The sequence below is a fragment of the Ipomoea nil genome, unplaced genomic scaffold, assembly GCF_001879475.1.
Source record: "Ipomoea nil cultivar Tokyo-kokei standard unplaced genomic scaffold, Asagao_1.1 scaffold1720, whole genome shotgun sequence".
Lineage (NCBI taxonomy): Eukaryota > Viridiplantae > Streptophyta > Magnoliopsida > Solanales > Convolvulaceae > Ipomoea > Ipomoea nil.
In genome coordinates, this window is record NW_017618148.1 from 198,142 (window position 1) to 225,122 (window position 26,981).

Here is a 26,981-nt window from a genome sequence, read left to right on the forward strand (position 1 = left end):
ATTTTAATTACACCTTAGTTTCATTTGATAATATTGTTTTATTTTTTCAGATTAATTTTCAATACACACTAGTTTCATTATAACAATACCAAAGTATCATTTTAATTCTACTAGAGTTTCATTTGACAATATACATTATTGCATAAGCTTTATTTTGTAGTTTCATTTTACATACACACTAGTTTAATTATAGTAATATTAACGTACTATTTTACACTATAAATTCATTTGATAATATATGTTATTATATGACTCTGAATTTTAGTTTTATTTTTCAAACGAAATACTAAGTAGCACTGCTAACACCAGTGTTCAAAGGCTCAGACCTTAAAAGAAGTCATATTGAGTGAATGTGGATTTCCAAACCCTTCCCCGGTTTGTCCTTGCTGGGGGTTCCCTTGAAGGATTGTAGCAGATAATCAGATTTTGTTTGCCTGTTTCATTCATATTAGCAGATAATAATCAGATTTTGTCTGTCATAGTTGCGAATTTGTGATGTATTAACTTCACCAGCATTCAAAAAAAAAAAAAAAAACTTCACCAACTTGTAGTCTAATAATCAGTCAGCATTTTCGGAAAGTCCATTTTAGGAGTATTCTTCTTCTTATTTTGAGTTTATCTGAAAAGTTACATGTTTTGATCCAAACAAGGCTATTAAGTCCAAAGTTGGTTTTGGTTGATGTAGTTAGCAAAGAAGTGAAAGGACTATGTACTTATTTATTCATTTATTTAATTTACACGAGATTTGAATTTCCTATGCACTTTGGTGAGGGTATTCAATGAACACTTTTGTACATTTTGTACTTCTAAAATATACGGAGTAACATTTTATAGAATTTAATAGATTATAAATGAGTTATATGATTGATGGTTTTTAATGAATCAAACTCATCATAAAATCATATCGATATTAAAGAATGAGTACAAAAACAATTGTTATATCGTGCATCCGGGATCACAATGCATTGTGCGTTTTAAAATTCTCTGTTTCGTATGTACATAATTATATAGTAGAATACACATAAATTCCTAACATAATACATATAATCTAATATAATACACATAATCTCTTAACATAATACACATTAACTTTTAACATAATATACATAAACTCTTAACATAATACACATAAACTTTTAAGTTGCACAATGCAATGTGCACCCTGATGCACGGTATAATTTGCCGTTCAAAAACAATATTGAAAGGTACAAATTTAAATTATCCATTCTAGTTTGCGATTTTAATAAACTCTAAATATCGTGTTCCAATTCTAACTTGTAATCATAATATTTCGGTTTGGTTGTTATAGTTTCTGTTCGGTTTGAACCAAATCGTGCTCATAATTTGTTGGAGAAGAAAAATAAATGTTATTTATTTTAAGGGTAAATATGTCCATTTAACATATTAAGAAAAAAAAAAAGTACCACTTAATAATTCATGAAGAAAAACTGCTATAAGTATATAATTTAAGTTGAAAAAGTGTTATTTTTTCAATTTAAATTGAGTGCTGCTGCAGCTGACTAGTGACTACTGTTGCCAGATGAGCTGGCATTGCATAACATCCAAAAATCTAGCTACTTTTTTCAACCATGATCACCCTCAAGATAGAGACATAAGTGGAAGGACCAAAATTAGAAAGAAAAATGTTATACGAGCTCTTATTTTTTACTCTTACACACAAAATTTTGATGTAGATACTTTTATTGGACCCATATGAAAAAAGTAATTTATTAGAGTCTACCACATCAGGAGTAAGATTTGAAAGTACATGTAGTAAAACTCAACCCAAAATAATATATACTAACAAATATGAGATACAGGTCATGATATGTTTTGTGGTTAAAAGAAATAGTAGGCATAGGAAAAACAAAACTAGTGATGAGGATGGCCTCATCATCATCATCTTCATTTTTCTTCTCTCTCTTGTTCATCATCATCTTTGCTATTTTCTCATCAGCAGTGGGAGAATCAAAGACAAGTTATTTCCCAGGTGGAAGCTACCTGCAAGCTTCACTGAAGAAACAAGGCAAGATTATTGGGAAGAAGCCAAAGCTGCCATATGAAGTTCAATATTTCCCACAAGTTGTTGACCACTTCAGTTTTATACCCAGTGGCTACAAAATCTTCTACCAGAAATACCTCATCAACAAGGACCATTGGCAAAAGGGAGGCCCAATGTTTGTGTACACTGGGAATGAAGGAGATATTGATTGGTTTGCTGCAAATACTGGCTTCATGCTTGATATTGCCCCAAAGTTTCATGCTCTTCTACTCTTCATTGAGGTATGTATCACAACTCCCTTGGATGGCCTCAACTCAAAATCATTATCTTTTGATTCTGCAACTTAGCCTAGTTTAATTTACCTGGTCCTTTGCCGGTTAAGTCAGGGTATGTAACAAGGTGAAATTTACCCGTGCACATTCTCAGATAATAGTTGTGGGTTTTTTTTTTTGTTACTCAAAATCATTATCTTTTGGACAACTTAAGTTAGTTTAATTTACCTAGTCATAAGATGAGGTTTATTCCGTGCACACCCTCAATAGGGGTTGTGGGTTTCCTTCGTAACTTAAAATCATTATTATTATTATTTTAATTTTATTTTTAACTGACAAAATCTGTTTTTAATTATCTCTATACGTGCTATTGGATCTTAATTATGAGTTCCTAGCCTAAACAACTGGCTATTTTTGTCAAGTAGTACCTTATTTGGAAATGGTGTTTATGGGCTTAAACATTGTAGTCTAATCACAAAAGATTAATATTTTTGTAATGAATTAAACTAATGTTTCCGGTTGCCAACTACCATGTAGTGTAATGACATCAAAATTATTAAAAACTTATGTACCTCATCATTGGGGTTTGATTATGTGACCAACCCTCAATGAGAGCTACAGAAATGCCATATGAACATAAGGTGTTTGTTGCTTATAAATCTTATTTCAAGTAAATTTAAATTTTAGTTATAAAAATATATGTTAACTTCATGTAAGACTAAATTTTTTTTTAGTTGTGTCCCGAGCTTATAAAATGATATTGATCTGACTTGATAACTTGTTATAATATATATGCAGCATAGGTTTTATGGAGAATCAATGCCATTTGGGAAGCAATCCTACAAGTCTGCAAAGACATTGGGGTACTTGAATTCACAGCAGGCATTGGCTGATTATGCCATTCTTATAAGGAGTTTGAAGAAAAATCTATCTTCTGAGGCTTCCCCTGTTGTGGTGTTTGGTGGCTCCTATGGAGGAAGTAAGTATAATATATAAACCACACCCAACACTCCTTTGAAAGAATGAAATTCAACAAAATTAAAAAAACATAAGGACCACAATTCAACCACGAATTTAGATAGGAAAATTCGTTCCCATCCTCAACGAGGCTGAGATGGGAGATTTTTTTGGAGGACAAGGAAAGGGACACAACAACACTCTCTAAACTCTACCTTGACCCTACCCCCCACCCCCACCCCCCCCCCCCACACACACGTATATATAAAATGGTTCAGGCTACCTTCCGGCGAATTTTTTGACAAAAAAAAAAATGTGACCAGCAACTGACCCAGATTTGTCGAAAATTTCGCCGGTCACTTCTTTTGTCGAAAATTTCGCTGGTCACTTTTTTTTTTTGCCTGAAAATTCGCCGGAATGTGGCCTGAACCCTAATGACCTGTGATAGCAGGTCATTAATTTGTTTTTGGACTTCATTGCACTTAAATGAATTGTTGATGGGTGTAATTGCACCTTTAAAAAGTTTAGGGGCCTAATTGATTTTAAGGTAAAGTTCGAAGGCCTATTTGACCCTTTTCCCTATAATATATAATAGCTTTCGGGACGTAGTTTAGTGGTAGAAATGTTAAGTGTGGGTAACAATTATCTGAGTTTGAAACTTCAATGAGGAAGAATTTCAACTTTGGAACAAAAAATAAGCACTTAGACTCTACGTCATTGACACATATTATGTCATTTGTTATAGGTTCGAGTCCTAGTAGGGGTGATGTTGACTCTTTGTGTTTCAGTAGGTTAAGAAAGTAATTATTTACAGATACTACATTAAAATAGAGTCAATAGTACTAAAATATATATATATATATATATATATAAAGTGAAATATGAATGAAAAATTTCTCAAATGGTTAAACTTAATGCTAGGTTCTCGATGTGAATTTATTTTCCACAATGGGCACTTTATGAATTTAGTGGAATTGATTGAAGTGTATATTGATGTGATGATCCTGGCCAGTGCTTGCTGCTTGGTTCAGACTCAAATACCCACACGTGGCAATTGGTGCATTGGCATCTTCAGCCCCAATCTTGCAATTTGATAACATTACTCCATGGTCTAGCTTCTATGATGCTGTTTCCCAGGACTTCAAGGTTAGTTTGCCCAACAAACATTATAATTTCATTAAAGAGATATTGTGACTTTTTGTCCTTCAATTCGACTATTATTTACTTTTCACATTTGATTTCTAACCATTAATATTGTCACGTTTGGTGCACAAGTATACTTTTGTTCTCACATTTAGTCATGTCAACTAAATCGATCTCTGACAATACCTCATACTTGTTGGGATAATTGACTTTTTGAATAGGATGTGAGCTTGAATTGTTATGAAGTGATAAAGGGGAGTTGGTCAGAATTAGATGATCTATCAACAGCTGAGGCCACAAAGATTTTCAGAGCTTGCAAGTAAGTTTCATGAATGGAAAAAGGGCTAAAATATTTCAAACAGTATATATAATTTTATTTGTCTTTTTACTCAAAATAAAATGGTTGATTGACTAAAATATTTATTTGTTGAAAACCAGGAATTTGAAATTTGTATATTCAGCCAGGGATTGGCTATGGTCAGCTTTTGTGTATACAGCAATGGTGAATTATGCTACGGAGGCAAATTTTATGAAGCCATTGCCTGCGTACCCAGTAGAAAAGGTTATACATCCTTCTCAAATATTTATATAAAAAAAAAGGAAAAAAATGTGAAATAGGTCCTTAAACTTTATACAATAAATCAATTAGGCATTTGAACTTTTAAAATGTGTGCAATTACACTTTTTAACTTATTGTTTTGGTGTTTAGATGTGCAAGATTATTGATGGATTTCCAGCAGGGGCTTCAAAGATTAGCAGGGCGTTTGCTGCTGCAAGTTTATATTACAATTACTCTGGAACAGAAAAGTGTTTCCACATAGAAGATGAATCTGATGATCATGGACTCCATGGTTGGGACTGGCAGGTTAGATTTAAACCTAACAATTCTTTCAACACATACATACTTACATCAATGATGGTTCGGGTTCGGTTTGGTTCGGTTTAGGCGTGTACAGAAATGGTTATGCCAATGGTTGTGTCGAAGGAGAGCATGTTTCCTCCATCTTCATATAGCTATGAAGAAACCGAAAGGAGCTGCCAAAGGATGTATGGAGTGAAGCCCAGACCACACTGGATCACCACTCACTTTGGTGGCAATGTGAGCTAAGCTTTGCTTTCATTTTACCAGACAAAACCAGAGTATATGCTAATTCTATGTGTTTTTGGGACCAGAGGATTGAGCAGGTTTTGAAGAGATTTGGGAGCAACATCATTTTCTCTAATGGAATGCAAGATCCATGGAGTAGAGGAGGGTGAGTATTATTTCTATTCATCATATCACTCTATCAAACACTTACCCCGTCACATTGTTCGACTTGACTCTTCACCAGCCTCTGCCCAACAAGTCTTCCCAGCACCTGTCAACCTTAACTGCACAGTTTTTACTCAAACCCGTGATACTACTGGTTAAAATAAAGGGTTTACCACTATGCCAAAAGTTATAGCTAGTAGCGAAGACGCAACTTTATTTTCTTATACCACCACATTTTCGAAAAACAGGTGCTAGACTTAGCCTTTCAGGCTTCTATCCACCAATCCTCTAGTCATATAGTGCTGGACTCCCTTCACTAGCCTCCACCCAACAACTTTCTGCCGAAAGTGGGAACTAAAAAATGACACTTTTAGTAGTATTAGACCAAGAGAAGGATGATTAATGGGATTTTGGATTTGTGTGTGTGACAGTGTGCTGAAAAATATATCAGATAGCATAGTGGCACTGGTGACTGAGAAAGGTAAGCATGCATGCTGGCTATTAAATATTGATTGATCAATTAAAGGCTTAATTAGCATTGTGTTCTAATCATGATTAACATTGGATTAGGAGCACACCATGCTGATTTTAGATCTGCTACAAAGAATGACCCAGACTGGCTCATCCAACAAAGGGAGAAAGAAGTAGACATTCTCCAGAAGTGGATTGGGGAGTATTACAGGGATATGGATATGAATCAAAATTGAACCAACTCGATCTTAATCCTCGGAAACATGAACCCATAAACAAACTAAAACTACCAATTCAACAACAATTTCAACTTTAAACCAAACCGAACTCTCATATTTCCTCTTCTTAAATAAATGGCCAAATTAAACAATGGTTGATGGAAAAAACATTTACTTCTAATTTCTGTTTTTTTCTTTTAAATGACAAATGCTCATCATCCTCCCCTCCATCATGGGTAGGCCTATCCTTATTTTGGCCACCAGGATATTGCAAGGTAGCATGATGAAGGTCGACGATGAACAAAGCCATCATTTCGATCGGTTTTAGCTACCTTACAATATCCAGGCACCCAAAACAATGATATCTACCATACAATATCCTGCAGGCACCCAAAATTCCCTGCAAAAAAAAAAAAAAAAATGCATTTTGAGGTCTGCTCGTGAGAGCTGAGCATCATTAGAACACATAAACAGCAACCATCTCTGTTGGGTGTAAAGATGGAAGGTGGGAGAGGGATCCGCCTGGGAGAATATATATAGGCGGGAAATGGGCAAATGGCCTAATAGAGGCAAAGTGCGGGTTTTGGTTGTAATTTGTAAAAGCTTTGAATGCAAGGGGTAGATGGGAAATTTGGTAAACAGTACAGTTGCAAAATGCTATTTTCATTTTTCAGTCATGCAAAATGGAGATGAAACTAACCCGGACCAGGCAAGTCTGGGCGTATAGGTTGCACAGTTGTTATACAGTGGACCATGGTTCACGAATTGTTATGTGTAGGGATGACCGCGGTTCCAGTTCCGGTTCCGCAAATGGTCAAATTGGAACCGGAACCTTATAGTAAGGTTCCGATTTCGATTTCGGTTCAGAATCGGCAGTTCCAACCGGAACCGTCGGTTCTAACCGGATTTATTTAAAAAAAATTTAAAAAAACTATAAATTTTTAATTTTTTTTCGGTTTGGAACCGAAACCGGCAGTTCCGGTTCCATTTCATCTCAAACCTTAACCGGAACCGAAATCGAAACCGTACGGACAGTTCGGTTCCGGTTCTGGTTCTACAGTGCACGGTTCGAACCGAACCGTGGTCATGCCTAGTTATGTGAATCACGATCGTCGAATAAAAATATAGTGGAATTAAAATGATATTTTAATATTACTATAATGAAATTGTGGGTAGAAAATGAAACTAAAAAACAGAGTACATTATAGTCAAATGATTGAACTGTAGTATAATTAAAATGATAATTTAGTATTGCTATAATGAAACTAGTGTGCGGGAAAATGAAACTAAAATACAGAGCCATACAATAAAAAATATTGTCAAATGACATGAAGTGCAATTAAAATAATACTTTAGCATTATTATAATTAAACTAGTGCGTGTGGAAAATGAAACAAAAAATAGAGCTCAAGCAACAATAATGTATATTAGCAACAATAATGTATATTAGCAACAATAATGAGAATCAAATGCTTAGTAATAATAATGAGTTTAAGTATGTGGATTTAATGTTAATTACTATGTAGTGTGATGGTGTCTTAGTTATTATTCCAAATGAATGATTATAGGTTCAAATCCCACTGGTATTCACTTTGTTTGGTAAATAAATGACATTTTTCATAATTCTATTATTCAAAAGTAGAGTAAAAGGGTAATGAGTTTTGCAATTACAAAGACGTATTTGGTTCATGGGTTTACACACTAGGAATGAAAATCAAAATAATAGTTAGTGTTTGGTTGACAATTTTTTAAAACACAACTATAAGATTTAATTACCCCTTCAATTAAAAACCTCATTCACTAATTAAAAATTGTTGGTAATATGATTTTTAAGTTTAGATTAGTGCTTTTAAAATTTTGTCTTAATTTTTTTTTTTTCATACTGATGCTTTGAATATCATTATATTAAAGATCAATTACCTTCGTTTTTTATTTTTGTATTTTAAAACATTTATTCCCATTATAGGGTTATACATAACCAAACATTAATATACATTCCAATTCTACCCTATTACCAAACATTCAAAATGATTTCACCAAAACTGATTATCATTACCAAATATTTTATTCTCATTCCCATATGCGAACCACACACACCCTAAATAATTTGATTCCAATAGTATGATAACGAAAGTTAACAAACAAACATGGTAATGAATATCAAAACCTATAGTAGGGTGCAAAATTTTCCAACTAAACACACCCTTAGTAGGATATCCTCCTCCCTTTTCCCCCAAAAAACAAACCCTTAATCAATTTTGTGAAATGTTTTGTTTCCAAGATTTGTCATGCTATATAATTTTAAAAATCAATTAAATAGTACAATTTGTTATACATCACTTTCAATATGGATAAACATTTTTTTCCATAATTCATCATGCGATATATCAATTACACAATTTGTTATATATCACAATCAATATTTTCAATATGAATAAACTTTATTTTCATGATTCATCATATGATGCTATATATTTGGAAAAAAGAATTACACATTTTGTTATATATCGCATTTTCGATAATATTTTCAAAGATCATGCTACATGATGTGGCAGTATATGATTTGTATTTTTTAAAATAAAAATAATTCATTTTTTTTTATGTGGGATGGGGTCATTATGAATTGATGTAGTAGTATATGATTTATATTTGATTAATAAAAAAGATTCATTTTTTTAACTTGGGGTGGATCGAGTTATAAATGTTGTTTCCATGATTCATCATGCTATATCACATTGAATATCTTCAACTAACAGAGCATGTTGGGGATGAACAAAATATTTTGCAAATGAAACTATACCCTAGCCTTGTTCATAATTTCAAAGTAAAAACATTATAAAAAATGTTAAAGTTCGTTCTCAAAATAATTATGTTTATTTGGTTTATCATATTAACAAAGTGCATATGCATCCAAAGAAACTATCAATAGGCATAAAGTCTATTAGCGTGTTATTCATAGGCACCAGTTATAGACCGGCCGATTGATTTGATTTCTACAATCGACGCAAATGAACAGTTTTGTACTAGTGAGGTTGTGAACCAATTCAATCAAGTGCTCCAGTCCTCCTCACCTCCATAGCGTTTAATCCTATCCTTATTTTGGTCACCGGGATACTGTAAGGTATCATGGTCGGAGATTAACAAATAACCCATCATTAACACTTTAGCTACCTCACAATATCCAGGTGCCAAAACAAGGATATCTAAGATTAACAAGAAAGCAAAAAACTAGAGCAAGCTAAGCAACATCTCATCCTCCTCCTCCCCAAACCAAACAAGCCTTGCAACAAAAAATCACCTAAGCAACAAATTAATAAACCTAAAAAAGAAACAAAAAATGTACAATCAAACCAATTATAAAATTAAAATTTCGATGATAACTAGAGGTAGTGAGGAATAGGCAATTAAAAGATTGAAGGAGGAAGATGCACGAGAGGGATATTTGCAGGAGAATATATAGGGGGGAAATGGCCTAATAGGAGTAAAGTGCGGGTGTTAGTTGTAAAAGCTAAGCTTTGAATGCAAGGGGTAGATGAGATGGGAATTCGGGACCAGAGCATCAAGCAGTTGAAAAATACAATTTTCATTTTCAAGTCATGCAAAATGAGGGTGAAACCAGGTGTCAGGCAAGTACATGTGAATCATACTATCAAATAATGTACATTTAATATATAAATAATGTACTTTTAGTATATTAAAAATGTATATTATATTCATGAAAAAATACATTATTTGAATACTAAAAGTACATTATTTTGTATAATGTAAATTCAATACACAAATAATATACTTTTAGTATATTAAAAATGTACTTTTTGTTATGATTTACATAGCATTGTGTGGACCATGGTCCACTTAATAATTTGCCATCCTGGGGTATGTGTTTGTAGACACTAAATATTTCAAAGGGAAAAGGGTCAAATAGGCCCTCAAACTTTAGCTTAAAAGTCAATTAGGCCCTTAAATTTGTAAAAGGTGCAATTCACCCATCAACAATTTATTTAAGTGCAATGAAGCCCAAAAACAAATTAATGACCTACTATCACAGGTCAATAGGGTTTTGGCCACTTTTCGGTGAATTTTTCGGCAAAAAAAAAAAAGTGACCGGCGAAATTTTCGACAAAAGAAGTGACCGGCGAAATTTTCGGCAAATCTGGCTCGGTTGCTGGTCACCTTTTTTTTTTGTCAAAAAATTCGCCGAAAGGTGGCCTGAACCCTAATGACCTGTGATAGCAAGTCATTAACTTGTTTTTGGGCGTCATTGCACCTAAATAAATTGTTGATAAGTGTAATTGAACCTTTAAAAAGTTTAGGGGCCTAATTAACTTTTAAGCTAAAATTTGAGGGCCTATTTGGCCCTTTTCCCTATTTCAAAAGATTATTATATTTTTTAATACATTTAGATAATATTGATATTGTTTAATTTGTTTAGTTAGATAATATAAAAAGAGTTTGAGCATATCCAAACTCAATCTTCCTATCCTACAACTATTGTCCACCTTAGGGCACCTTCACACTTCGGCCGATAGTTTGTGGAAGGATTGATTATGGTGATTTAACAGACCAATAGAGGCTAAATTTTTGCTCACTGCGGACAAAAAGCCTCATTGGTAGGTAGCATGGTCGGTGATGAACAAAGTTATCATGCAATTTTTAGCTACCTTACAATAACTAGGCAGCCAACATAAGGATATCCACCATACATATATCTTCATTATTCAACAAATTAATTAGCCCTGCCCAAGTATGATAAAACAGATAAATCTAATTATTTTTAGACAACCCATAACACTTTTTTGTGAAGCAGTGAGGGTTTGGAAAATCTTGCAAAATATATCAAAGTACCTGGTATACCATGGAGGCCTTAGTTGATATTTCCACATCTATTTTTTATTTTTTTTTAAACATATAAATGATTCCAATCAATTGGGCATTCAATTCAAAACCAAATAACACAATCAAGCTTCTGCTTTCATGCTTAATTCAATTGAGTAATTGTTGTTTATATACATTCCAATGAAACATTTATGCAAGACAAATTTGTTTCTTAAATTATTTATTTCTAAAATACATTAGTGCATTTGAATTTAGGGGGTGATACACTGATACAAACTCTTTACAAAAAAGAAAAAAAAAAAGGGTTTGGACTACTCATCCCTAGACTGCTAATATGGACGGAAGTTCTAAGAATTTTGTAAGGAAGGCCGGGTTACGGTGGAGTTCCTAGGATGCCCGATGGAGAATGGATGGGAGGTTTTATGGGTAGATATTATTATGGGGACGCGACCGTGGTTGAAGTCATAGCTATTGTAAAGGTTGTGGAATAGGCGTGGGGAAGGGTGTTAGAGATGTTGAAATACAATCAGATGTTATGAATGTGGTGAACTGGATTAATGAGCGTGTTATATTAAGAGGTACAATCCGGGATATCTTTGAGGTTGCTGTCAACTGGATGGACAAGGATTGAAAGACGATTTTGATCCGTGCAATTAATCTACCGCAAGCAAAACAGAGTAAACAGAGTGGCGGATGCTCTTGCTTCCTTGGGGTTAATGATATTGTGCGGGTGATGTGTGCTCATAGAGCGAGGGAGAGTGCCTAAATTGGGTCTCCCTCCGGATCTCCCCTCCTGTCTTGATCTAAAAAATCGAGCAAATTACACTTTTGGTCCTATGACTATAGGGGGCGTGTTAATTTCGGTACTTGACTTTCAAAATTAACAATTTAGTCCTCTAACTATACAATTTCTAACACATTTGGTCATTCCGGCCAAATCACCGGTCAAATTTGGCCGGAAAAACGTAAACCTTTTAAAATTATTTATTCATGGGGGCAAAATGGTCCTTTCGAGTCACTTCCTCCTTCTTCCTTGCACCGCTGGCCGGAAACGGAAGAACTGATACAGATTTTTTTATTTTTGTCGTCCAAATGTAGTGTTGGCTTGGGCGGCACATTTTATCCACAACCACAAAGCAACAGCATGAAGTTTCTGTTAACTAATTGACAAAACAACTTTGCAGTCATCCACTAACTCCATCGTCTTCCTCTACGGTAGCAAGAACCAGAGAAATTTGGGACATTTTTGCTCTGGAGATATATTGGCAGCATCACAATAAAATTAGCATTTTTGCTCTTCACTTCATGTAGTTATTCAAATCTCTTCTTAGTATTACATATTGCAATATTTTAAAGCCTAAAATTGGTTCATTTAAAAAAAAAAAGCCTAAAATTGAGATTTCAATCTCTGTTGCCAATAAGATAGAAATTTGGGGATTAGAATAGAAATCATATATATGATTTCATGTTGCCAAATGTTTGGAAATGCTGAGGAATGATTCTGCTAAGATGAGTTGAAGGTGACCATGTATCCACCGCCGTTCACCACTCATGGCTTCTCCGAAAGCCAGAGGATGCTGATTTTTGGTCTTAACTATGCTTCCAACAAAGCCATCTCTGCCGTGGCCTCGCCCTCTGGCAAGCTCGCACCACCGGCGGTCCTATACAACATCGCTGCAAATTGTTGGACCCATTTTTGTTAACTAGCACCTGACATTGTTGCAAAGGAAGAAGAACGAAGAAGGAGGAGAAGGGAGAAGAAGAACATGAAAGGACCGTTTTGCCCCCACTTATATTTAATTAAAAATGGGTTACGTTTTTCCGGTCAACTTTGACCGGTGATTTGGCCGGGAGGACCAAATGTGTTAAAAATTGCATAGTTACAGGATTAAATTGTTAGTTTTGAAAGTCAAGTACGGAAATTAACACGCCCCCTATAGTCACAGGACCAAAAGTGTAATTTGCTCTAAAAAATCAACAAATGTGGATTCAACACCTGAAAATTAACAACATATACGTACATTAATTTCATAACATAGAAAAACAAAAAAAAAAATTACCTGCATGGCTGCATGCCATCCACTTCTGGATTTCCATGCCTTTCAATCAAAACCATATTGATAATTTTGCATGCATATAAATGGTAAGATCTAAAAAGATAGTTTATTTGGAAATAAAAGATTAACTAATAAGTCTGCATGCATATAATTAAAATCTTCCAGGGGAATTATAACATATATATGTAGGATTGAAACCCTATTATATTTTGACAACAAAACTCGATCGGAATGATTTCAGGGCTTAGCCCTATCCTTATTCTGGTCGCCAGGATATTGCTAGGTAACATGATGACGATTAGAGATAAACAAACCCGACCATCATTAACACTTTACCTGACAATATCCTGGCGCCAAAACAAGGATATCTAAGATTAAGAAAAAAACAACAAACTCCTCCTCCTCCCCAAATCAAACAAGCCCTGCCCTAAAAATACACCTAAGCAACAAATTAATAAACCTAAAAGAAAAACAAACAAATATATATAAAAGTACAATCAAATCAATTATAATATTCAAATTTCAAAAAAGAAAAATAATGAGAGTTTTAGTCGCGAATCGTTAAAATGGCAGGAGAATATATAGGGGGGAAATGGCCTAATAATAGAGGCAAAGTGCGGGTCTTGGTTGTAAAAGCTTTGAATGCAAGGGGTAGATGGGAAATTTGGTACAGGAAACAGCATCAAGCAGTTGAAAAATGCAATTTTCATTTTCAAGTCATGCAAAATGAGCGTGGAAATCTGGCATATTACTTTTGAAAGTGTTTATTTTTTTTTCCTGAAAAATTAAGTCAAAAGAAAATATTTATCCTAGTTAAAAGGAAAAATGAACCATTTTGACAAAAAGGTATCTTTTGAAATTATTATTCTGAATACATTTTTTAAATTTCTATCTCACGTTCAATCCTCCCTCTCTACATTTGAATGGTGTCAAATGGGTGGATTGACCCGCGGCTATCTATGTAGTTGTAATTTGATTCTTAAAGAGCCAGTTCTGACCATTTGCGACAAGGGCGACGGTACATACCCCAAAGGAAAAATCTAGAAGTATGTTCTGTTCACTTGAATCCTACCCCATATATATATATATATATATATATATATATATATATATATATATATATATGGTTTGCGTTCACATGAGAACACCCTAAAAAACTAAGGATAAATCTAATTAGTCATAGAAATTAAGTGATAAACAGTTACGATTAAAAGTTAACACCTTAAACATGCGCATAATCAGCAATCTAATCCCCATCAATATCAATTAAGGGGCAAATCAGTCTAAGCAAAATTCTAAACTTCAATCTAAATAGGTAAGTCAATGATAAAATGAGAGTTTCTGTATTGTTAAATCCTTTCATTTAAAGAGTCAATAGTACTCAAAAAAATCTTTTCATTTAAATAATAAATTGTTGTTGTTGTTGTTTATAAGAAAATTTGATTATGTTAATGTTGGTGCTTTAATTTGGTGAGACAAACACGTAGTGTTGTGCTGTACTCTAGGCAATCGTGTGCACCGTAGAATATCGCCATAATTGTGTGTGCACACGCCAGACTCATATATTACATTGTGCACACTCTAAAATTGCATTATGCACACGTTCACATTGAAATGCACACATACAACATCATGTACTACTACAAGCAAAGGTGCACGCATATGTACTATAGTCCACACATGCCAAATTTACAATGCACACACATATCACATGAACACAAAGTACGCACTAGGCAACGATGAGGTGCACACATATGACGAAATCCAACAACGATGAATGATAGTGAAAATGCACACCTACCGAGACCACAGTGCACACTTGTATATTGCCCACAGAAATTACACATAGATCCATCTCACATAGGATAAACTGTAAATAAAATTTAAAGGTACAACACAAATAACACAAAAAAATAAATATTTAATACAATTTATACTAACAACACAATTTTTGTTCCAATTACTACTATTATTGGCTCTTAGATATTGGGAGTGCTTCGCAAATAGTGGTTACCTGCTGATGTGATTAGTTGGTTAATTACCAAACACTTACGGCTCGTTTGGTTTGCATAAAATATTTGAGGATGAAAGAAATTGAAATTTCATATATGGAAAAGAAATTATTAGGATGATTAATTACATTGTTTAGTTGGTGGAAAAGAAATTACTGTGAATATTAAATTGATTCCATTGTTTGGTTGGGCTTGAAATTATAAGGAATAATGTATATAAAGACCAATATTCCCTACATAATAATAATAATAATAATAATAATAATAATAATAATAATAATAATAATAATAATAATAATTGTAATTAAGAATGTTCTAGAGGGCAAAATTGTCCTACTAACTTTTCATGGAAAATAAAATACTAAGCGGAGGAGTGGAAAAAATTTTCTTCATTCTTGAGGAAAACATTTTTCAGTTAAATTTTTTTTTCACGAATCAAACAAAGGAAAATCTAATTTTCTTCAAATTTAAATAAAACTTTTTCATTGAAAAAAGTTTTCCATCGAGCCAAGCACTCCCTTAGTTTGGATGACTGACCAAGCCACTTAGTCAAAATTGATCAAATCATTTGAACATGGGCTGATTAGCCATATACCAAACCCCACCATTAGAGATAGAGATTAGAGCCCGCACGAGCTTAGCTCACTAGTTCAGTAGACAGTATTTGGAGGAAGAAATCAATATTTAAAATTTGACAACGACAATGTGAGGATTAATTATGCTTAAAGTGGACAAATCACTTGTGCTCACCGCCATTTGACCCTGTATTTATATCTTCTATTTCAAACAATCTATATCTATACTTAGGTTTAAGACGTAATATTTGGGTAAAATTTGCAGGTCATTCCTAATTCTAATATGAACTTTTACTTCATCAGTTGTTGGAAATGAACTTTATTATTATTATATATTTTTTTTTGGAAACAAACAAACACTTTCATTAATTCAAGTCAATGTACAGATTGCTTATAATAAAAGATCAGGAGTGTGAGGCCCTTAGGGTTGTGAATTCAACCTTTTGGGAAGAATAATAAAAGATCAGGGGAAGAAATATACTCATTATGTACAGACATAGAACATGCATTTCTAGCAAGAGAAAATTTCAATTTTGGTCCACTGACTATTGGGGTTGTGTTAATTGCAACACTTGATTTTAAAAAATGTTTATTTAGTACCTTGACTATGCAATTTCTATCAATTTTGGTCACGCCGGCCAAATTGCCGGCCAAATCTCACCGGAAAAATTTAATAGGTCAATTTAGGGGGGTATTTTAGTAATTTTACTCCTCTTTTTTCTTCTCCAATAATATTCCCAATTTTCCGGCGATGACTTTTTCTTCTCCGATGTGCAAGACTGTCTTCTCCAATGAGCTTATAAATGTGTTATTTACTGTCTTTTCCAAGACTGTCTTCGCCACTCCCATCTTCACCCTGCTCTCGTACTTCCTCCCATAAGTCTGTCCCAGAACATCGTTCACCTCCCCGCTCAGCGACTTGAACTTGAAGCTCAGATCCAAATGCGCGAAGCAGTCTTCTCCGGTGATCCCGTAATTATGGACCCGCGAATCCTCCTCCGTGATGAGCACCACTCTGGCTTTGATCTGGAAGTTCCCCTCCACTGCAATCACCACGGCGTTGGCGTCTTCGCCGTCGGCGAGGAAGACTGGGTGGCCGTCGAAGGCCAGGTCGAGGCGGTCGTCTGCGTCGTTCCAGGTGGGGGTGTTCTTGGCGCCGATGAAGAGTTGGTGGTGGTCGAAGAGGATGCCGAGGGATTGCACCCATGTGAAGTCCCGCTTCATGCCGGCGTTCCGTTTTCCGATGAAGTGGGCGTTGATGTGGAGATTGGGATCGGTGACGATGCAGAAATCGCGGTCTTTCTTGCCGTGGAAGTAGAAAGTGATCCCACACCGCTCATTGCCGGAAAAATGGGAATATTATTGGAGAAGAAAAGAGAGGAGTAAAATTACTAAAATACCCCCATAAATTGACCTATTAATTTTTTCCGGTGAGATTTGGCCGGCAATTTGACCGGAGTGACCAAAATTGATAAAAATTGCATAGTCAAGGTACTAAATAAACATTTTTGAAAGTCAAGTGTTGCAATTAACACAACCCCAATAGTCAGTGGACCAAAATTGAAATTTTCTCTTCTAGCAATCAATTGGACAAATTTGTTGTATATCATATTCAATATATGAATATGAGCAAACTTTGGTTCCATAATTCTTCATGCTATATATTTGGAAAAATCAATTACACGATTTATTATATATCACATTCAATATTTAAAACAAATTCTAAATATAGAAAAATTATGAATTATTTGCAAAAATCTTCAATCAAACATCCCAAAAAATAACATAAGAAGTTTTTTTAAAAAAATGAGAGAAGACTATGTGGTCTAATGGTATCCGAGTTGGACTTCCATTTGGAAGTTCGTTTCAGTAGGTTGAGACAGTATATGAACAGATACTACATTGTAATAGAGCCAACAGCATTCACAAAAAAAGAATTAAAAAAAATTATATTAGTTTTTTTTTTTTTTTGACAAAACTTATATTAGCTTTTTAATCAATTAAATAATTATAAAATTTATCAAAGAATTACAAATTATGCAAAAAAAAATAATAATAATAATAAGAGAAAATGACACTTTTTCCCCTTGTGTTATTTACATATAGCATATTTCTCCCCTGTGTTGTTTATGTAACCACTTTATTCCCCTTAATTATTTTTGAAGTGGCTATTTTCCCCCCTCTCCGTTAAATAAGTGTTGGGCTGTTAAATATGAGGGTAAAAATGACATTTCACTTATTATTATTATTATTATTATTATTATTATTATTATTATTATTATTATTATGGGCTTAAATCATACTTTGTTTTTTTATGATAGTGCTTATTTTCTCTGTCTCATCTTACTTATCTTATTTGTAATTTATTAATTAATTTAACTCTTTTTTAGTTACTTCGTTAATTTTTAAATTGTTAAATTAATTTTTTTTGTGTTTAATAATATTTTTAATAAATTAAAAAAAAGTTAAATTATACGGAGTATTAATTTAAAGAAATGTTAACATATTTTATTATATTTTATTAATAATAATAATAATAATAATAATAATAATAATAATAAGAAGTGAAATGTCATTTTTACCCTCATATTTAACAGCCCTAACACTTATTTAACGGAGAGAGGAAAAAATAGTCACTTCAAAAATAATTGAGGAGGATAAAGTGGTTACATAAACAACACAGGAAAAAAATATGCTATATGTAAACAACCCAGGGAGAAAAAGTGTCATTTTGTCTAATAATAAAGAAGAAGAGGTCAGTTTCGAAATATGTCCATTGTATTATTATTATCATTGAATTGGATTTGCTTTTCAAAAAAATGATTGAATTGGATTCTTGTGGCGGTGATCCGTAAAGTGTCGGCTATGGAACGCGGAAGAGAATGGAGACGCTTTGACTTTGTTACTGCTACTGATTCATAAATAAATTCTACTAGTAAAAATCAAGTGGAAAATCAAGTGGTTGGGTACTTAAATCACAAGTATTAATGAGCAAAAAAGTGCTTGGATACTTAACACCATTTCTCTTAGAATCGTAGATTGATATAGCATAGGGAGTTAGTAATAAATTGCTTATTATCAGCCTGTGAATATCAAGAATCTGATAGTGACCTCACTTCCCTCAACAAATCTCACTTACCCATTAATAACAGCAGATCCAAATTCCCCTTTCAATTTCTTGGAGAGAGAGAGAGAGAGAGAGAGAGTGGTAGAGGGAGAGATGTCAAGTAGATCTTGGACTTGCTTAAGATGTTGCTTGGTGATCTTTGCTGTGGTTTCAGCTCTGTGTGTATCTGGGCCTGCCCTTTACTGGAAATTCAAGAAGGCTCTAAAGCTCAAAGCCTCTTGTCCTCCTTGCAAATGTCACTGCTCTCCACCTCTTTCCCTTCTCGATGTTGCTCCCGGTATTCTTCCTCAACTCTCTCTCTTCCAATCTTTATTAGTAAAGTATTATTATTGTTATTTGGTTTCTGGGTGATTTCCAAGTTTCAGTCTTTTATGCATTTTGATTAGATTTTTCTGCCTCTAGCTTCAATGAATCTGGTTAGTTGTTTAACTGTAACTGGAATTTAGGTAATAATATTATCAAAAAGATTCCATCTTTCCATCTTTCATGTGTTTTTAAGTCTAGGGTAATTTACTAGATTCAATTTCTGTGCATTTGTTATCTGATTTTGCTGCCTCTTAGTTGGTATGGAGTGGAGCACTGTTTTGTTTATTTCTTTGAGTATAAGCTGTTACAGTACTGAAGTTAATAAGTAAAACAAATACCAAAAATTGCTGTTGATTAGTTATCATATGTGTTCTTTCATGAACAAGATCGAAGCAAATTTCCTTTGGTTTGGTATTTAATTTACCTATTTATGTTGGTTCTGGAAGTGTTGCATTTTGATTCCATGGCTATTGCCTTTAAGGTATTTCATTTTGATGCACAAAGCAAGGCACATTTCTATCGATCTATTCGTTTTGGTATATAAATGTGAAATAAAATGCTCCTTAATCGTTTTATTAGCTCATACAGGATTTCATATTAATAACGTGTTATATTCATGGATTGAGCCTTTATTATGACCAGACAAATTTACGCCTTGACCTTACCTTCTATATTATGGGTCATTTTTGTTTAAATTACAGGGTTATGGACCGACGTATTTTCCCATCTAGCCCATCTGGTCCCCCTGGTCCCCTAGTAATCCTAGGACTTGTCAAGTTGTCATTGGCTCATTGCTTGTGTGTTTGTGTGCTTTCGTTGTTGCTATTGTTGTTAGTGACGTTAACAAGTTAAAAAAGGTCCTTGCAAGTCATTTGTTTTGAAGGACTCTGCTTGCTAGATGTATTTATACTGTAACTCTGTAAGATCTCTCAAGATAGGTAGAGTGGGGAGTCTTGGCTTTTTCGATAAAGTTATGTTCGAAAGCTTCCTGCAGTGCTTACTTAGTATGGTAAACCTGTTTCTACTTTATTCGTCGGGCACTTCAAAACAAGTAGTCACAGGGTTCCTGTGAGCGAGCTCTCTATTGAAGGAGCTTTTAGGATTCTGATCAAATAACGTGTCGTAGAAAGGAAGAAAATTGTTACATTCTATAAGATTCCAATTCTATCATCTCAAATTTGTCCCGAATGAACCTAAAAAGTCCAGTTCAACTAATGCTCTCGTGTTGTTCTTGGCATGCAGGTCTGGCCAATCTTACAGTTAGAGGTAAATGTTCTCTACCCGTTTTTGTCTCGGTGAAGATCTCAATTTCGCTTTATTTCATGATATATATAATTCGTTGTTTGTAATAATAGACTGTGGGAAAGATGACCCGGATCTGAAGGAAGAGATGGAGAAGCAGTATGTGGATTTATTATCAGAAGAGCTAAAGCTGCAGGAAACGGTGGACAAAGAACGCACCCATCATATGAACATTACTGTCTCGGAAGCCAGAAGGTTAGCTTCCGAATACCAGAAGGAGTCGGAGAAGTGTAATACCGCCACAGAAACTTGCGAGGTGGGAAGAGAACGGGCCGAAGTTCTGCTCCGCAAGGAAAAGAAGTTGACAGATCTGTGGGAGAAACGAGCCCGCCAAATGGGTTGGTCAGGGAATGAGCTATAGCCTATAGGTATGATCACATAAGAGTGTTCATTTGCTTCTATAATTCATGGTTTTGAGGGGAAAAAAAAAGAAGCCATTTTAGTATAATTATGTTTACCTGTTTCATTCATATTAGCAGATCATCAGATTTTGTCTGTCATAGTTGCGAATTTGTGATGTATTAACTTTACCAACTTGTAGTAGTCTAATAACATTCATATTACCCTAGCTAAAGTATGAGCAGTCAGGTTCGCTGATCTCTTAACGTGCCGACAAGAAAAGAAATCAAAACTAGTTATAAGGTTATAACATTGTTTAACAAAACCATTATTATATGAGTATAGTGAAAGAACTATGTACTTGTTTAACAAGGACTCAATTTCCATAACATCCTGTTACCAAAGACACAAGGCTCTTAACTCCTAAGTGTATCTCATGCATCCTCTTATCTCAACTCTCAACTACATGCCAAGAGGTTAACTTTATAAATTATAACCCGAATGGGCAGCTCAGTAAGTTACAAAGGTGAGGGCTGAGAATAATGACTCGAGATCGAATCTTACCAACAGTAGTGTATGAATAACTTCTCAAAGTGAGGGGACTCCTTTGCACAGAGTAAGTAAATGTATAACTTCTGTCTTCAACTGAATTATCATGATTTACATCTTTCCAAATGTTTTGTCAGGTCGGAATGTGAGAACCCTTGGGATTGAGGATTCAACCTTTTGGAAACAACAACTTTATAAATTATAATATAATCAACAAAATTGATTCTCTCTCAAAGTAAAAGTAATTTTAAAATTTAAGAAAGAAAAGTATTGTCAATTAACAAATTGACCACAAAAAAGCATAATATTTTGGAGTAGTTTATAAGCAAGACAACCTACATATGGTGTATTCATACCATCACACTCTAACATCGAACCCTTTCTAACGTCAAATGTATATCACAAAGAGAATAAATCCCCTAAGCCGCAAAATTATATATTGGTGCTCAAAATATCATCAAATTTACATAAATGGCCCATTCTGGCTTCCCGCCTTTTCTAGATCCTATTTAAAATCAAAGCTCCCTCCCCAAATTCAATTGGAACACAAACCCCAAACCCAATTCCATTCTGATCCTAGATTAACCGTTTATGACCATAACCAAAAAATCAGTAGTCTTGGCCGTCAAGGTAAAGTAGATGAGGCCCGGAAGGTGTTTGATGAAATGCGTCAGAGAGATGTAGTCTCGTATGCATCAATGATTAGTGTTTATATTAAGAATAAGGAGCTCGTGAAAGCTGAGGAACTTTACCGTTCCATGCCGGAGAGGAATGTCGTGTCCGATTCTGCAATGCTTCATGGTTATGCCAAGGCTGGGAGAATAGGCGAGGCTCGGAGAATCTTTGATCAAATGCCTGCAAGGAATGTGTACTCTTGGACCAGTTTGATTTCGGGATATTTTCAGATTGGAAACGTAGATGAGGCACGCAGGTTGTTTCGGCAGATTCCTGAGAAAAATGCAGTGTCAAGGACTGCAGCGTTGCTGGGCTTTGCTAGAAATGGGTTGATTGATGAAGCACGTAGTGTGTTTGATGAAATGCCGTGTGTAAATGTTATAGCTTGGACTGCAATGATCAGGGCTTATGTTGAGAATCGTCAAGTTGATACAGCCCTTGAACTCTTTAATCTGATGCCAGGGCGTAATTTATATTCATGGAATGTTATGATTCAAGGTTGTTTGGATTATTATAGGGTGGACGAGGCTTTGGAACTATTTAATAGAATGCCGAGGAAAAATGAGGTTTCTTGGACCACAATGGTAACTGGTCTTGCACACAATGGGTTGACTGAATTGGCAAGGAAGTATTTTGATCAAATGCCATATAAAGATGTGGCTGCATGGAATGCTATGATCACTGTTTATTCTGGTGAAGGCCTGATGGGCAAAGCTTCTGAGCTTTTTGATTTAATCCCAAATAAGAATCTTGTTAGTTGGAATGCTATGATTGATGGATATGCCAAAAGTGGACCCGAGGGTGAAGCCTTGAAGTTTTTTCAATCCATGCTTAGGTCTGGAATAAGGCCAAACCAGACTACTATCACCAGTGTCATGACTTCATGTATGGGTGTTCTTGAGTTGTTGCAGGTTCATGCACTTGCTTTACTGCTGGGTTTCGAAAACGAGACATCTCTCACTAATGCTCTGGTCACCATGTATTCTAGGCATGGAGATCTTAGCTCTTCAATCATGGCTTTCGAGAATCTTAACACAAAGGATGTTGTGTCGTGGACTGCAATGATTCTGGCGTATGCTTATCATGGCCTTGCTAATCAAGCATTACAGACATTTGCACGGATGCTAAGATCAGGAAATACGCCAGATGAGATCACATTTGTTGGTGTCTTGTCAGCTTGTAGTCATGCTGGTCTGGTTATGAAAGGTCAGAAGCTTTTTGATGCCATGGGTCATGCCTATGACCTAAAACCGAGGGCCGAGCATTATTGTTGCCTTGTAGACATTTTAGGGAGAGCTCGGCTTCTTGACAAGGCTATGATGGTGGTGGCACATATGCCACCAGAGGAACGCGATGGAGCGGTCCTAGGGGCATTACTAGGTGCATGCAAGCTGTACGGGGACACTGCACTGGCAAGTCGGATTGGCAATGAACTAATAGAGCTTGAGCCAACTAGTTCGGGAGGATATGTGCTCTTGGCAAATGCATATGCCGCTTCTGGGAAATGGGACGACTTTGCACAGGTACTTAAGAAGATGAAACAGAGGGAAGTGAAGAAAGTACCCGGGTTCAGTCAAATAGAAGTTAATGGTAAATATCATGTATTCTGTGTGGGAGACAGGTCTCATCCTGAAATGAATGAGATTTATAAGGTGTTGCAAGAGAAGCTTCAGCCTTTGATGCAGGAAACCGTTTTAAGAGATCAAAAGCCTCTCTTTACTGATGTTACTTTCACAGCAGATTGAAGAGTACTTTTCATTCACTTGATCACACTCAAGTTCGGTTTAACTGAAAGATCAATGCAGAGGTGGTTCACTCACTTCACTGGTATTTCAGGATAATAAAAGCCGAAATTGTCAGAGATCTTGTCTTTTTTACAACACAACATACCCTGAGGTACTTCTCTGATATTTATCACTGAAAGAATGCCATGATAACCAACTTGTAATACTGTTTACAGATTTCTGTGGACTTTATGGTGAAGGGTATATTGAGGATGAATCAAGTTGTAGAATATGATAGCAGAATCCCAAGACTTTCAATGTGCTATGAAGGCAGGGTAGAGAAGAGCTTCACCTCAGACAGATCACAACTATGTTGCAAGTCTTGCTTGCAGTAAAGTCTACTGCCTCTGGTCCTTCAGAAATGATGATTGTTATTGATCCTTCTAATTGTATTTTTGCCTTTTTATTGTTCCACATGAGGGTCAAGACAAAAATTGCATAGGTTTGAAGGCAGCCTATGTCAGTAGCAAGGCTGTTGTCAGAAGACTATGTTATGAGCAAGCCCATCAGTACTATTTTTTTAACAAGTTTTTAGAAGCTATGTAGGATAGAGGTGAGGGAGGAAAAAAAAAAAAAAGAATACGAACGGTATAATTTTTTCAAGGTAGAAGTGTCAAATAGGTCCATTTACTACTGTGAAGTGTTTAATTTTCTCATAAATTAAAAATATAGTGTAATCAGCCACATTAACTTTTTAAAATGGTTCAATTAGCTTTTTTTCTAGGTTTCCCCCTATTGTGATGACTTGGTAGCCGGTTAAGATGATGTGGCATGATAAATTATTTTAATGTGTTGTTATTTATAATAGTTGGATATTACCAAAATCTCCCTAAGCTAACCCCCCCCCCCCCCCCCCCTCCCTCCATATTTTCCCAAATAAGAACCAAAACCCACCGATGGATGACGGCATTTCAGCTACCGGCGTCGGCGGAGCAAGTGCAGACTCCATTGATGACAGTCTCTCCTACTAAAAACGCCAAATCAAGGTTAGTTTTCCTTCTTCGAGCACTAGATTACTCCATTCCTCACTTTTGATTGACACAATCGGCATTCCTTCTAATTTCCTCCCCGTCATCTCATATTCGCCTTCAATAATCCTCGATTTTCCTATCTCGCTCGCTTGATTTTCAAAAATTGATTGTCGATCGTGGAAAATCTGCCTTGCATGTGGCCGATTCTGTCTTGGATCGAGATAAATCGACGATTGAAAGCCTCGTCGGACTCCTCTCGTAGCCAGCCCTAGCGGCCGCTAACTGACCGAGAAAATCTTTTTGCAAGCAAAATATATGTTGTATACGGGAAATTAAATGAATAATAGAAAATGAATAATAGAATATTATTTATACGAAAATCGCAAATCGTTGGAGAAGTCGAATTTTGGATCACAAATCGAAAACAAGCAAAATATATGTTAGGCCCGATCGTCGGAGAAGTCGCAAAAGACAAATTTTGGATCGCGATGTGAGACTTCGCAGGAGGTTGCCGATCTTGAGATTGAAGATTGCGATCACCTCACTGATGAGTGACGAAGCTTTGAGAGGGTTGCGGAATGGCATCGCCGGGCTTTGATTGTCCATGCAAAGGCACGATCGTCGGCAAAGCTTCGAACGATGCAATCGTAGTCAGATCGCGCAACGTCTCTGCTAACTTTCGATCGCCCAATTTGAGCGACGCCGATGAAGGTGAAAACGGAACGATTCTGGTGGGTGTGCTGATGATGAAGGCGGTGGTGGAGGTTGACTGGGATGAAGGCACTGCCATGTCATTAAATTTATTAAATTTATTTTTCAGGTCAACCAGGTGGATTGGGCAACCAGGTAGTAACGTGCGAAAAAAGCTAATCGAACAAATTTAGCTGGTAAGTATGGCTAATTACACTATATTTTAATTTGTGGGGTAAATTGATCACTTCGCAGTAGTAGATGAGCCTATTTGACACTTATGCTTTTTTTTTTTTTTTTTACCCAGAATATTACAAATATTTACTTTTGTTGTGTTGATTAGTTATAGAGCAAATACCAATTTTGGTCTCACGAGTATTAATAAAATGACAATTTTGGTCAACATGTTTAATTCCTACCAATTTTCATCCACGACTATTGTTTTAGTGCCAAAATTTATCACGTCGGTCACCCATCCGTTTAAGACATGCCGAAATCTAAAATTTTAAGGGTATTTTCATCATTTTCAACTTAAGATCCCAATTTGAGCATAAATAAAGAAATTAAGTCTTAAGATCGATCCAATTCGCAATTCTCTTCATCATCCTACCTTAATTTGAGGAGAACTGCGAATTTGGATCGATCTTAGGGCTTAAATTCATTTATTCATGCTCAAATTGTGGTCTTAATTGGAAAAGGACGAAAATACCCTTCATAATTTCATATTTCAACATGTCTTAAACGAAGAGCTGACTGACATGATGAATTTTGGCACTAAAACAATAGTAAACAATAGTCATGGATGAAAATTTGTAGAAATTAAACATGTGGACCAAAACTGTCATTTTGCTAATACTCGTGGAACCAAAATTGGTATTTAGTGATTAGTTATATATTATAATTGATAAATATATAAGTAATAGTTCATAGTAAAATATATTTGGTTTAATATATAATATTTAATTAGGTAAATTATTTTGATAATTAATGTATTCAGAGTATAATTAGGTAAATTGATTTAATATTTAATACTTAATCAATAGAATATTTAGGTCAAAGTACCCTTGTATTATAGTGCTTTGTTCAATGTAGTCCTTCTACTTTAATCTTGTTCATATTAGTCCCTATATTTTAAAAATTGAAACAATTAAGGATAATAGTTGATGTGAACAAATATTTATGTATTTATTTCGGACATATTAATGTAATATATGGTGGTAAAAATAATTAATTTTAAATATTTATAAAATAAAATATGAGTTGGCATGTAAGTATGATGATTTGACAGAGATAATGTCAGCACCACATAAGCTATTGTCCTTAATTGTTTCACTTTTTAAAGTATAGGGACTAAATTGAACAAAACACTATAGTACAAGGACTTTATAGGTACTTTAACCGAATATTTAATCGTGTAAGGGTACTTTTGGTATAAAAACATTA

The 26,981-nt window shown here is 34.9% G+C and overlaps 4 protein-coding genes across 5 annotated transcripts; 3 read left to right on the forward strand and 1 right to left on the reverse strand.

The window, feature by feature from the left end:
* The first annotated feature begins 1,827 nt into the window (after positions 1–1,827).
* LOC109191769 (lysosomal Pro-X carboxypeptidase) lies at positions 1,828–6,736 on the forward strand. 2 transcript variants are annotated; one of them, XM_019342423.1, is made up of 10 exons: positions 1,828–2,283; positions 3,073–3,253; positions 4,244–4,377; positions 4,596–4,693; positions 4,813–4,936; positions 5,084–5,239; positions 5,321–5,473; positions 5,548–5,627; positions 6,058–6,107; positions 6,186–6,265. In XM_019342423.1, the coding sequence occupies exons 1-10, from the start codon at positions 1,879–1,881 to the stop codon at positions 6,194–6,196; spliced, it is 1,392 nt and encodes a 463-aa protein (XP_019197968.1). In that variant the 5' UTR covers positions 1,828–1,878; the 3' UTR covers positions 6,197–6,265. The 2 variants fall into 2 exon arrangements, with proteins under 2 accessions (XP_019197968.1, XP_019197967.1); XM_019342422.1 differs by having other exon boundaries at positions 1,829–2,283; positions 6,197–6,736.
* Positions 6,737–16,500: 9,764 nt separating this feature from the next.
* LOC109191743 lies at positions 16,501–17,019 on the reverse strand. Its single transcript, XM_019342394.1, has one exon. It carries the CDS (start codon positions 17,017–17,019, stop codon positions 16,501–16,503), a length of 519 nt encoding a protein of 172 aa, XP_019197939.1.
* A 1,744-nt stretch (positions 17,020–18,763) lies between these two features.
* Positions 18,764–21,104, forward strand: LOC109191775. Its single transcript, XM_019342431.1, has 3 exons — positions 18,764–19,199; positions 20,471–20,494; positions 20,584–21,104. Exons 1-3 carry the CDS (start codon positions 19,016–19,018, stop codon positions 20,889–20,891), a joined length of 516 nt encoding a protein of 171 aa, XP_019197976.1. The 5' UTR covers positions 18,764–19,015; the 3' UTR covers positions 20,892–21,104.
* A 685-nt stretch (positions 21,105–21,789) lies between these two features.
* LOC109191766 (pentatricopeptide repeat-containing protein At4g02750-like) lies at positions 21,790–24,414 on the forward strand. Its single transcript, XM_019342419.1, has one exon. It carries the CDS (start codon positions 21,811–21,813, stop codon positions 23,836–23,838), a length of 2,028 nt encoding a protein of 675 aa, XP_019197964.1. The 5' UTR covers positions 21,790–21,810; the 3' UTR covers positions 23,839–24,414.
* The last annotated feature ends 2,567 nt before the right edge of the window (positions 24,415–26,981 follow it).

Excerpts from the sequence above, each read along its gene's own strand:
- LOC109191769 (XM_019342422.1), top strand. The coding sequence starts at position 1,879 with ATGAGGATGGCCTCATCATCATCATCTTCATTTTTCTTCTCTCTCTTG. Across the intron at positions 2,284-3,072 it reads CTCTTCTACTCTTCATTGAG|CATAGGTTTTATGGAGAATC; the intron begins GTATGTATCACA and ends ATATATATGCAG. Across the intron at positions 5,628-6,057 it reads GATCCATGGAGTAGAGGAGG|TGTGCTGAAAAATATATCAG; the intron begins GTGAGTATTATT and ends TGTGTGTGACAG.
- LOC109191743 (XM_019342394.1), bottom strand. The coding sequence starts at position 17,019 with ATGAAGCGGGACTTCACATGGGTGCAATCCCTCGGCATCCTCTTCGAC.
- LOC109191775 (XM_019342431.1), top strand. The coding sequence starts at position 19,016 with ATGTCAAGTAGATCTTGGACTTGCTTAAGATGTTGCTTGGTGATCTTT. Across the intron at positions 19,200-20,470 it reads CCTTCTCGATGTTGCTCCCG|GTCTGGCCAATCTTACAGTT; the intron begins GTATTCTTCCTC and ends CTTGGCATGCAG. Across the intron at positions 20,495-20,583 it reads GGCCAATCTTACAGTTAGAG|ACTGTGGGAAAGATGACCCG; the intron begins GTAAATGTTCTC and ends TTGTAATAATAG.
- LOC109191766 (XM_019342419.1), top strand. The coding sequence starts at position 21,811 with ATGTATATCACAAAGAGAATAAATCCCCTAAGCCGCAAAATTATATAT.